The sequence below is a fragment of the Vollenhovia emeryi genome, unplaced genomic scaffold, assembly GCF_000949405.1.
Source record: "Vollenhovia emeryi isolate VEMERY1.0 unplaced genomic scaffold, V.emery_V1.0 DF939293.1, whole genome shotgun sequence".
Taxonomy (NCBI): Eukaryota; Metazoa; Arthropoda; class Insecta; order Hymenoptera; family Formicidae; genus Vollenhovia; species Vollenhovia emeryi.
This window is the reverse complement of record NW_011967073.1, coordinates 192,336-205,752: the sequence shown is the minus strand read 5'-3', so window position 1 is coordinate 205,752 and position 13,417 is coordinate 192,336. Positions and strand designations below refer to the sequence as shown.

General features: G+C 45.3%; 1 protein-coding gene across 1 annotated transcript in view; it reads left to right on the top strand.

Moving 5' to 3' along the window:
• The first annotated feature begins 2,833 nt into the window (after positions 1 to 2,833).
• LOC105559050 (coagulation factor X) overlaps positions 2,834 to 13,417 on the top strand; it is a 23,471-nt gene continuing 12,887 nt past the window's right edge. The window contains exons 1-2 of the mRNA XM_012007063.1: positions 2,834 to 4,048; positions 6,870 to 7,438. Of these exons, the coding sequence (XP_011862453.1) occupies positions 7,238 to 7,438 (201 nt within the window). The 5' untranslated portion in view covers positions 2,834 to 4,048; positions 6,870 to 7,237. The remainder of the gene's footprint in view (positions 4,049 to 6,869; positions 7,439 to 13,417) is intronic.

Sequence of the window (13,417 nt, the reverse complement as noted above, 5' to 3'; positions counted from 1 at the left end):
GTATATGCTGAGTTAATACGTATTTACATATATTTATTTATCTATGGATAATAATACACAAACTGTAAAAATGAGATGAGTAAACAATATACGTATTACAAACATAATTGTATCAATATTTTAAACTAATATTGCTACAACATTACTAAAGTAATATTGTAAAATAATGTCTCTGCAATATCTATGCAACATTACACTGCAATATGCAATGTAGCAATGTTGCAGCAATGTTGCTGCAAGCTTCTTTGCTTGTATGGGTATCGACGTCGAAAATTTGCTTCTACTTTCACGATTCATGCCCGTTCTACACCTAGGGATGATCCTACTTGTGGCTCATCCGAGTAGAGAAGTTTACACGGGCATTTTAGTATGACTGTCATACTAAGGACCAGTTTCACAAACGTCGGTTAACTGCTAACCGAAGGTTAATTGATCCTCTGTCTCTTCTTAGAGAACAAGATAGAAAAAGATAGGGTGTTGACTGAACTCTGGTTAACAGTTAACCAGAGTACAGTCAACTCCCTATATCTTTCTATCTTATTGTCTAAATAACAGACAGAGAATCAATTAACCTTCGGTTAGCAGTTAACCGTCATTTGTGAAACTCGCCCTTAGTATAGTTTTTGTATTATATGATTTTACTATGATTTTTAACCGTCTTCTTATGTAGAAATGGCACCCGAGTCTATAAACGGTCTCAATACGACGATCTTCGTCCATTCATTTACTCACTCGGATGAGCCATAAGTAGGATCATCCCCTAGGTGTAGAACGGGCATCCAGAGATCGGGCGCCAATCAATATTATCGCGCGCAATTCGAGAATTGGCTCCCTCGGCGTTATCGAACGGGCAGTCGTTATCACGAAACTGACGATCGCCCGCGATACCGGTAGCGATAATGAGACGCGTACTTTAATCGCGTTCCGCGCACCGCGGAACGCAGTTAATCTTCGTTATTGAAAGCGCGTCGTGACGTCGACGCGTAATCGTTACACACGGCGCGAGATGGACGCGAGCAATTTTGATCAATGTAACAGTTTCCTCAAACGAGCGGAACGCCTCCGACCTGCTCTTGCGAGCGCGAGCGTACCGTTTACGCGAGTCAGTCTCGCTTAGGTCGAAAAGCGGTCCTCGTTTCGGGAACGAAATCACCGGGCTGAAGAGCGGGCATGCTTCTTGCTTATTTTTTCCCCAAAAACAGCCAATTTCGTGTAATCTTCTTGCGAGAGCGGGGCGTGGCTCGGACCACAGGGATACTTTGGTAGGCAACTGCGACGTGTGTCATTAACCGAATCCTTCAACCGACCGTGGTCGGTCTCTGCTTCCTCCCTTTTCCAAGTTGAATGAATAAGTTTAGAATTACGAAGGTGCGGCCCCGCTGGACTGGCCGTGAGTTAATGACACGCGTAGCAATAATCTCCAATACGTTACGTCTTGATGCTCGTTGTGAAAAACTCCAGAGGATCGAAGAACATATGCGGCCCGATTGACGTGACATCAACATCGGACACCGTGGAGTCGTCGAGTGCAGTTTCTCTAATGTCACGACGACTCTCCGGGATTTCTCACGCATCTTTCGCTATCATCTCGCGCAAGGTACGCGTGTGACCTACATGTTGAGCAGTACTAAAATACTGAAGATCATGTTACATGGGGGCATAAGTGTTTAACATTAAAGGCGACTCGAGCATCTCACGAATTTTTTCAATATTTTCTTTGCATCGGGAGAACGTGAGAAACGTCTTGATCGCTGAAGACAGCTCAGAACGCAGTCGAAGCATCCGTTAATTCTATCGCGTTAATCGCGCCCGGACAGCACGCATGTCTAAAAAAAACATCTCTAATGTCCGTTTCTACCAATTCAGGTTAACTTTAATCTCGGTTTAAATCACTTCTTATCTTTTTCTAATTCGTAAAGCTAGAAAAAGTCAAGCAAACGGCACACGCTTACCGAGAGCCAATCAGAATCCAGCCTCAAGTCACCTGATCTAAAATTCTGCATCCTTATTGGCTTAAGTTAAACCGAGATTAAACTGCGTTGGTAGAACCGGGCATAAGACGTCTTTAAGTTGTCCTCAGTCCCACTCTACAATAGATGATTTCAGTCCTAAGCCTTCAGAAATAGGCTAATTACAATCGAGTATTCTTCTCATTCTCAACGGTGATTGGACAGTTTCTTAGCGTTTAAATCATCTATTGTAGACTGGGACTTGGGGCTTGAGCAGAATGGCCGTCTTGTACCCTTAAGACAATGTTTTATGGTTTTAAATCTTTGTTTTAAAGTAAGGACCTGAGCAGAAGGGCTGTCTTGTTCTCTTAAAACAATGTTTTGTGTTTTAAATCCTTGTCTTAAAGTAACGCACAGTAACCGTCTTGTGTCTTAGGCGTACAAGACAGTCGTTCTGCTCCGGCCCTTAGACACGTGTGTCTAACGATGTCTCAAAGATGTTTTTACGACGTCTTTAAGACATGTGTGCTGTCTAGGCGCGTTTTGAGAGTTGTTATTATTCTATCCTCACTCCTTACGTCCGCAACGCGCACGCCGTGCACACTGCGACGCCTTAATAGAACAAGAAATCGCCAAGTGTCTCCGGCGGCGCGAGACCCGATCGCGCAAGAACGTAAGAACCGGGATGCAGGCGCAAGAGCGTTTTAGTACCGCGCTATTAAGCGGCTAATCTATTTCAAAATTAATGTCGGAACACAGAGCCGATATTATCGCGGCAAGACCAGTCTGTCCGGTCGGCGATTGTCGGACCGGCAGCGCGCGTGCTCTCCCGCGGCGTTTGCCGAACGGCGATAGACAAACGTCGCAAATTGATACGAGTCCGTCCTCGCGCGGACGTGACGCGCGATCAGCCGTGAACGCGTCTTCGACTACGAGGTGGAGGCCCCATCTGCCGTCGTCACCCCACCGCCGCCCGGCTGTTCCCGCCGCAGAATCATCCTCCACTTCCGCCTGGCTTGGCAGCCACTCCTCTCAGCAGCCTCCGTTGATACTTCCTCTCGCGCGCGTGTATCTCGTCAGTCGGCCTGGAGCCACGTGCGTGTGCTTGCTCGAGTGGCTCCGGCGCGGGCGGCACGTCGGTCAGTGTCATTTCGTGCCGATGAATCGCGCGATCGGGCCGCATCCTTGCCGCGCTTCCGCTGACGGATGAACGTCCTTGCGCGGGACCACCGCATCTCCCGATTCATTCGTCTTTAGAGTCGATCGAGGAGGAAGCTGGTCGTAGATAATCCAACTTGCGGTGGATTAAGAGATGAAATAAAAAGATATACGCGGGATTGCAATTACAGACGAGGAAACTGTCGACGAAGCTGAGGAGCAACGGAAGAGCAGCTTTCTTGATTAATCTGTGTCGAGACGTGTTCAGGCCGTGAGGCGCGAGGAACTAAAGATGTTAAACGTTAGTCTGCGGAGAAATGTGGCGCGATATTAATGAGACGCTCGTACGTGTGCAACAAGTTCGAGATCCAGTAACTCGCGAAGAACGCAATCGCGCATCGAATACCGACTCAAAGGAAGACCGAAATACCTCATCGCGGGTTCATCGATCAAGCTTTACCGAGACGCGGCGTGATTCGCCGCCGATACGCCGGCGAATACGCGGGAGAGTGCTTCGGGGAAGAACAAAGATATCACCGCGAGCTGAGAGCGACTAGGTAGCTCTCAAAGGTGAAGACAGACAGTCGGTTGGAAGTCGGGAGAACTAAAAATATCAGCCGGTTCCGCGGTCGGAACCCGACGGCGCGGCCCCGCCACGTCGTATTCCACGCTGGACAATTTTACCGGCTGGAGAGAAGAGACGATATCTTCATGCGAGAGCCACGGCTCGCCTTTTAATCTCGCGAACGGCGGCGATTCGTGGTAAACGACTACCTATCGGGCGCGATCGTTATTGCAACGAGCCCGCCGATAGACCGGACATTCACGCGAAACGCGATCGCGCCGCGTAATCTGCAGTGGGCTCGTCTCTTCGTCTACTACCACCATTCCGTCGTCTGCTATTGCTGTAAACTCGTTGAAGATAACGTCGCGAGTGGCAGGTACAGTCATGGAATTGAAACGCGAAGACGGAGGCTATTGTAGGAAGATAATAGGTCCATCTAGACACCTGATGTTCGGCGTAGAGGAAGGTCTCCTATTACGAGATAGGCTTATAATGTGAGATAGCAGGTTTTCCACGGCCAAGTTCAATCACAAATCCATTTCGCGACGATCACACGATCCAACGATGAATTTTCCACTGACCAGATTTCACTTTAGGAACAATAAATTCATGGTGCAAAAATCCTGATCAACCCACGCAGCGCAGAAAGATTGCAGGAAGATTGCAGAAATGTTACATTGCAAGATTGCAATATTGCAGCAACGTTGCGCAACATTGCTGCAACGTTTCTGGAGGATTGCAGCAACGTTGAAATGTCCGCCCTCAGAGAGATTGCAGTGCAACATTATAGCAATGTTGCAGTGCAATATTTTTGGAATAATTTGTCGTTGTTTACATAAGCAGAGAATTTACTAATTACATATGCGTCCGGGCCTTTTTCAATACACAGCAAGCTATTACGAAGCAACCTAAGGAGATTACTGTCGCTTCGCAATAGATGGAGATTGCGAGCAACACCGCACTGATCAAGTACTTAATAATTCGCGCATTATTGGTATCAACGAAAATAACATTATAAAATTCTCGTAATTAGAAAAACTTTTTAATTAGACAATATAGTATTTTTATTATTTTGGAAACATTGCTGCAATATTGCTATCGAAAGTTTGCAATTTTATATCCCTGCAATGTCTCTGCAAGATTGCAACGTTTCTGCAATGTAACTGCAACCATCTGCGCTGTATGGGAATAGATGATGCTTGTTAATTTAGTAGAAACCCTGCTATCTCACAGTAGGAACTTGTTTCATAATAGGGGACTTTCCTCCAATAGCAAAATATTGATTTGTAATAATTTCCTTACGACGAAATAGGTAAAGCAAGTAAAAGCTGTTCGCTACCGCTTGTCGCGCTTACATTTAATGTCGACCGTTCCCGTTTCTCGCTTTCGTCCTACTCGTCTGTTACCTCGTGATCGACTCTCTCGCGTGAGGTCCACCGTTCTCCCGCTCGCTCTAGAATTCGATCTCCTGTTTGCAAATAGTAGCATATGAAAGCATAACTTGTCCGTCAACAGTAACGTCATCGGATGACTCGACTCCCAGATAACAATTCTTGCGCGCAAATTTTGCTTGTCTTACGCGAACTTGTACGAGATCTGTTTGAGTTTCGCTCACGAGATATGCCTAGCCTGTGCTTTCGCACACAAGTGGTTAGCTCATGTTTCAACGTATAATTTTGCGCGCAAATATCTAACGACTCACGTAGAAAGATGGCTCAGCAACGCAAGCAAAATCCTGTGCCAGTCCAGTCAGAAATGACTCGTCAATCGATGTCGAAACGACGTCGAATCGACGTCAATATGACGGTTTCGATGTCCATACGACGTCGTTTCGACGTCGATCGACGAGACATTTCTGACTAGGAGTGCGTCGTCGTAATGCTAGATATTCGTGCGCAAAATGTTCCTGGGCTGTTAGCAGTGTTGTGCTAGATGATTTTAAAATTAGCTAGATAAAGATAAGATAAAAATATATAAATTTATCTTAGATAAGATAAAGATGATTTCGTTTTGAATATATCTAGATAAAAGATAAAATTATATGATGATTCATCTAGATAATTTTCAGATAATATTTTTAAGACTTCATGTAAACACAGTAGAAAAAGTTATAAAAAAATAATAGAAAAATTTGAATTATAAAGGGGGATATAGAATATATCCAGGTTATAGGTTATATGACACACACATAAATGCATGGTCTACAACGCCATCCATATTTAAATAGTGTAACTGTTAAGTATTTTTATGTGGCCCTAAACCAAATTATCTGTACGTTATCTTATTGTTAGATAATTTAGTAAAGATAACACTTTCTTTCATCTAAGATGCAGATATAGATAATACTTATTTTTATTATCTATATAAAGATAAGATAACGCTAAAATTTTATCTAGATAATCATCTATATAATTTTATTTAGATAACAGCAAACACTGGCTGTTAGCCTAGTAGCACAGTGCATTGGCTAAACGTTGGCCCAATACAAGCAAATATTGGGCCAATGTTTAACCAACGTTCGGTCGATGCACTGTGCCACTAGGGTACATCCCTACACTATTGGCGCCTATCGATCAATATTGATGCACCGATCGCTCTTCGCAACTTTGGGCTATTTATTCCCTCGGAACACGTTGAAGCACCGGGGTGAGATCTCCCCCGTTGGCGCACGTTATTTAGGGAGCCGAGGTATATATAACGAAAACCCGTGTTCTTTAAGGGGTACGGACGTCAAGTGCGATCTTTTGATCTCGTAACGATTTGCACGCGAGAATGAGACGTCAAACGGTTTCGTTGGATACAAACTGGTCGAAATGCATGAAATGTATATTTTTTTACATTATTCGTTTCTCGGCCGGTCGACTCGAGCGCCGGCTGGAAGAGATATAAATCATGCCGCGCTATAACAGGAATCTTCGCGGCGCGTGTGAAATACGCGGGACATGATTGCTGGAATTATCACTGAAGTCCTGGTTGGGATCGAGCGCACGTCACGAAGTTTTCACTCCCGTATAAAGTGACTTCTACAAATTGTTGAAATAAAATTAATGTGACTCGTCTGAGTAATTGCCTCAATAGATGCGATCATAGCTGCCTCGTCTGCATAACTTCTTAGAAAGCAATCTGCAACTTTCTCCCCGGTCCCAGCGTCTTTACGCTGTTAATTCACCTAAAGATCTGTCTATATTGGCTTTCAGATCGGGTGCGGACTTGGGACACAGTGTCAAGGCCAAGAGAGCCTATCGTATCTCGGGACGGACTCGACGACGTCGGTGGTGGCTCGACGGAGGACCGAGCCTCGGAGTCTACCCGGGCTCCTCCAGCGGCGGTATTTCACGGCGCGGTTGTTTGAAATTCTTCGCGTGGAGCCGCGGCTGTATTTATAGACCCGCGTGTGGCGGCGCGTAGGGCACGCGCGTACACGCGCGTAGCTCCCCTCGTCCTCCGCGCCGAGGGCGGGTAGGTGGGTAGGTAGATTACGTGCCGGGACACGGCCGTCGAGCCCGAGCTACGTCGGGCCCACGTTCGCGGGAAGCGGGCGGCAACACGTCGCGATCATGACGCGATGCGTCCGCGACGGGAACACCACCGGCCCGCCACGCATCCGACGAACGCGTCCCCGTCGCCGTCGCACCGTCTACGCACGTCGCCCCGCTGGCTGCGATCCGCCGCTCCACTTCCGGGCATGATCGCCGGCGATGTCGCGACCCTTCGAGTCTTCGTCGTCTTGCTCGCCCTCGGTTACGCCCTCGCCGCCAGCAGCCCGGTAAGTGCACCTTGGCTAAGTACTAACGAGAAGTATCGCAACCGCAACATTGCGATTCTTCAGACTTCTACGGTAGTTTTCATTCAGGATCGTTGCTTGCAGGTGGCAAAATGTTAAATGCAAGTTACGTAGATTGTAGTTTCATATTGCTCTTTTTAAGGGTCGGTCGAGGGGAAAACCGCCGAGGCCATGCCCCAGCAAGGCCTAATTGCCCGAACTAATACCCAAAAATGCCCAGTAATTCCTAGTAGTGCCCAGTAATGCCGCAAATCTGTACAATATCCTCAGCGGTTTCCCCCTCGGCCGACCCTAATGTCCATATCTGCCAATGCAGATTAACTTCGATCTCAGCTTAAGTTACTTTTTATCTTTTTCTAGTTTCTGAAATTGAAAAAAAAGATAGAGACTTAGTTATCGGAACTAAAGTTAATCTGCATTGGTAGAAATGTGCATAAATCTAGTAACATTGGAAGGTGAATACAACTAAAAAAATACAGCTGGAATATTTATTGGTGCTGCAAATATACAATTTTATTTTACCACAATTCTTCGTATTACTTGTCGTCAATGATATCGAGATATACTGAACTGAAATGATATTTAAATTGAGCGCGGTGAAGAAAATTTTAGATTAAAATATTGTATGAAAAAAAAGATCATTACGTTGATGGCGAAAGTATGGGATGGGTGCGCAGGCTGCCACGCTGTTTCTTCGATGAATTTGAGATCGATTCTTCGTCAGATTAATTATTGGAGTGGACATTTTTGCGAGACTTACAATTAGAAGCCGGGCGGAATCACGTCATTAGTTGAAGAGATTCTGGTAATTGCTGACTGCAGCGCGGACGTGGACAATAGTTTTCGCAATTATGATACGTTTAGCCTGTGGGGATGCAGAAGTATCGACTTCGTATTATATTACGGGAAGCAAGGACTTTCCTGGCGGATCGATTATTGATCGTAAAATCGCTTAGTCAGGAAAAACGGGGTATTACGCGTGTACCTTGTACCCGGCTAATGCACTGTAATTTTGGATGTTTATCGTATATGAGTTTACTTAATTGGTTTACCGAATCGTATCTGGTAATATCTAACCGGCAGTCAGTTAATGCGCACCGTAATTTCAGAAAGCGCGTGTAATCTCGCGCTTCAAATTTGATGTAGAATAAATTGATATTGACCTGAATAACACGAATTTGCGAAAGATTATATTTAATCTCGAGTCCCCGCTGCACTTGTACAGGCTGTATACTATAATTTTATATGTTCGTTATTTATTCACTTAAATCTTAATTAATAAATTAGAACGCAGACGCATGCTTTTAAATTTATTCAACGGAATCGAAATTAAACGAGGGGTTTTGCACAAAGAATTAATATTGTCGAATGCGCGTGCTCAGTGCACAGAGAATATTCTCATACCAAATTCATCTTAAACAGACCCGGATTAATGTAGTCCAATTTATCAAAAGTAAATTGGTGATTAGTAGGTAGATTAAGGAAGACGGAAAGGTTCAAGAGGCCTAAAGCAACCGATAAAGCATCGTGTCAGCAGGAACCTAGCAATACTAGCGCAATTACCGACCAAAGCGGAGAAACCTCGTTTTAGTTAAGCACGTCGGGATAATTACTGTAATTTCGTTTCGTGGCCATTCTTAGGCTGCAATAATCATTTACAGTTTCGAGGTTAATATGCCGACACGTAAACTAGTTCTATCGCTAGCCGGCCGGTAATAACATTGCTCGAAATCCTCGTTTTACTGTAATCACCACGATTTAAAAAGAGCCACGGTTTAGGCGCGCGGGAATCGCGAGGTATTTATATTTCGCAAAACACAAGGTTCCGTTACGAGCAAGCGCTGAAGTAGGCACGCTGAAAATTATATGAACTCTGTGTAAGGTGAACTTTAGTCGGGCAAAATGTAATACGTATCGCGAGAAAACGCGGAAGTATGAACTAAAATCACACACATACACACACACACACACACACACACTTAAAAATTTTATAGTTTAGAAGGGATAAGAGTTTCTGGCTCTTCGACGTAAAATTAAAAATTTATCACATTGTTTTAAAGATCTTTACCGAGGGGGAAACCGCTGACCAAAATTTTGTACATCAATGCCCAGTGGGCATTACTTTATCTTATTATCTTATTTTATCTCATTTATCTTGTTTTATCTTATTTTATCTTATTTTATCTTTTAATGCCCCAGCAAGGCCTCATGCTCAAACTAATGCCTCAAAAATGCCTAGTAATGCCCAGTAATGCCGCAAATCTGTACACCACAATGCCCTCAGCGGTTTCCCCCTCGATCTTTACTAAATATAAAAATAATTATTGCGACTCATTAAGTTCTGAAGAGTGATAAAAGCTATTTGAGAATAATGCCCCAGAAATTTTACCGAGGGGGAAACCGCTGACCAAAATCTTGTACAGCAATGCCCACTAATGCCCAGTGGGTATTACTTTATCTTGTTATCTTATTTTGTCTCCTTTATCTTGTTTTATCTTATTTTATCTTTATAATGCCCCAGCGAGGCCTCATGCCCAAACTAATGCCTCAAAAATGCCTAGTAATGCCCAGTAATGCCGCAAATCTGTACACCACAATGCCCTCAGCGGTTTTCCCCTCGAATTTTACCTTTAAAGACAAATACCTCGGCAAAGAAGCGTTATAAGAAAAAATGTTATAGGAACTTGTGGGGTTAATTTTACCTCCTCTACGTGTCCACGAGAGATTGCTAGTCTTTCCGGGGACACTCTGACACATGTATAAATTAATAGAGTTTTATGGATGTAGATTTGTTCCCATACGGATTCGAGTGGCGAAGATGCGTTACTCGATGCTTACTCGCTATCAATTCTCGACTTTCTGCCTAGATCGTTTGTCGTTTCGAAAAATTACAGTGCAGTATTAGCGGACCGATTTACGCCCTTGTCTCGCAGTCCACAGATACCACGTCAAAGTATGACGATTTACGGTAATACATAGACTCTTGCTCAGGATTGCGATTTTCCCGCGGTAGATTCACGGGGTCGCGGTCTCTGCAGAGTTTCGCATCGACGACTTCGTATCGAAATTTAGCGGCGCACGCTCGAGCGCCAATCCTCGCAGATAAAATCCTCGTGAGTTGCAGCGACGCGGGTTATATTTGGCCGGACGAATGCCAATCTTTCGATATACGCACGCACGCGAACGTTACCGCGCGCGGGTGATATCACGTCGTAATCGGGCATCCGCGAAATCGCCGCTCGTCAGGGTTATCGTGCCAGGCACGATCGTTCGGCGCGGCCGTGCGAAATGATCGGCCAGCCTAGCGCAATCGATGCCGTATTGCCCGCGCCTTTCGGCTAGGCGGAAAGAAAGAGGGAGGGAGATTCATACATGAACGTGGAACGACAGATAGGGAAACAGATAAGCATATCTGAGTCCCCCGATACGTGTACACCGAGCTAATAAGCCAATTTATGACACGATCGACGTCGCGATAGAGACGCTGGAGGAGAGCGTGTGCCGTTCCATCCCCGTCAACTTGTCGATCGTAAACTCGAGCTTGTTGAAAATAGCTCGAACGGCGGATATTTGTTTCTCCGGTTTATCCGGCGCGGCGATATCGCGCGGTGTTTTTATAGTGGCATCCCCTCATTTTGCCAAGGGAAGGTCTGTTTATTGCTACGTCGATTGAAGCTGACGTTTGCGAGTTAGGTAGGAAGTCTCGAGAAAACTCAACTGCGTCATCCTTTCAGCCCGTTTATTAACATGCTCCGTCGTGTAAATATTGCCGATAGCTTCGCTGCTCTCTTCAGATGTCGTTGAATGCCTCGACGTACAATTCACCTTCGGATAACTTTAAACACAATGCCATCGATTACTGAATTATGATATTCCTCGCACTTATGAAGACGTGTACCTTTTTTACGTTGATCATCCGCGTGTACATTACGCAACTTTTCTTATCTAGCTCTGCGAGTGGCCGGAGAAGCGGCTCGTATCAATACAGTGACAGCATAATCACGTCTGTGTAATAATTCCTCCTTTCCACCGCAGACGAGCAAAACAACTTTTCCCGTACGCTCCTCGGCACCCCATGAAGAGCCCCTCGCATTCTAGCAAGCTCTAAAGTTGAAGAAGCACCTTTCGCATCTCGGCGCGAGTTGAATCAACCGCGCAGCGCCGATTTTCCAATTAACAGCCGCTTCTCGGCATTAAGGCGAGCGTAGTCGGGCGCTCGTGAAGGAGACGTTGCATCAATCGCTGAACATCTCCTGACTTTCTAACCGCGTAGGTATCACTCGTCGACAGTTGACCTCGGCCCTGTTGCATGCACCACGGGCACCCCGCGGTGAAACTTCCTGTCGCGTTATTCCCCGAGAGATGCTCGCGCAGTCCCCGTTATTACAACGCCGAAAGGCCCCGTCGGGCCACTCCAGCAGCTGTTTCCACTTTCCCGAAGAGGCACCCACCGCCGGACGTTACCAAACTGCGCGAGTCTGCGACGGAAGCTCGTCAAGTTTCCAAATGATTTCTCCGCCGTCACCGGAGATTCATCAATCGCTCGAATCTCACCGTGATAATCGTAATCGATCGTAATCGTGCGCAAAGTATCGCTGATACCACCGATGTAAGTGTGTGTTTTTGCATTTGGTCGAGAGAAAACCCACACCGAATAAAATATCTAATAAATCCACTGGATATCTACATATCCATATGGGGTCCATAGCTACTACGGACCTAATAGATGTGTGCAATGTCTATACCGCTGAAGGCATTGTGGTGTACAGATTTGCGGCATTACTGGGCATTTTTGGGCATCAGTTTGGGTATTAGGCCTTGTTGGGGCATCATAAGGATAATATAAGATAAAATAAGATGAAATAAGATGAAATAAAATAAAATAAGATAAAACAACATAAATGAGATAAAATAAGATAATAAGATAAAGGAATGCCCACGGGGCATTAGTGGGCATTGGTGTATGTACAAGGTGCACCTGTTATCAGGCGTATATGGTACTGTAAAATTTTCACATTCGATGCACTTTGAAAGTTATGCTCAGGAAACCTAAAGGTGACATAATTTTGGCCGGTACTGTATGTCTTTAAACAAAGATAGGGCCGGTTGTTCCAACCTCTTGATAAGTTAACTAATAGTTAAATCATATGCATGTCTTTGTTTTTCCTTTAAATCGGACGAGGATAGACGTATAATTTAACTACTGGTTAGCTTACCAAGAAGTTGGAAAAACTGGCCCTTAGACATGTAATTTAACTATTAATTTATCGAGAGGTTGAGAAACCAACTCTTAAGTTGGTAAACGGCCGGACAAAAAATTTACATTGTCATTAATATATCAGCATGAACGGATTAATATATTAACAGCAAAAGTCCTTCTTCATTTGTAAGATTACGGAGTCGATTTGCATCAACAGCTGTTCGCGCTAAATTCATCGCGCTCGGCAATGAATATTGTTCGACAGCAAATGTCTCAAATACCGTAACCCAAGAGATGAGTGTTCGTTGAAAAAAAAGAAGAAAGAAGCAATGGAAAAGGAGCAAAGTGCGCCGCGAGTTAAATCTCCTAATGGAGGAGCCGGCCCTTCTTTTGCTTCATTAAGTTACGCAAAAAACGCACTGGTACCGCGTGCTTTTCACCGGCGCGCGCAAGAACAGCCGGGAAAGACTGGAACGTCTCGTTGGCACCCCGTGGAGAAATCCTCTCTCTCTCCTGCGGGATCACTCGGCAGCTCTCCTTCTGGTGGATCCAGCTCGATTAGCTTCTTACTGTGTATCGTGACGACTACCGCGTGGAATTTCAGCCCGTTGTCGGGCAGGAAGTATGTGAGTCTCGCGGCGGGCAAAAAGTTGCTATCATCGGGAAAAGAAACGTGGTACCACGCGGGATTGACGTGAAAGAGAGGGAAGTGCGAGGGGGTCGGGGGGGGGGGGAAGGGGCAGGGTGGCAGGTCTCGGGAG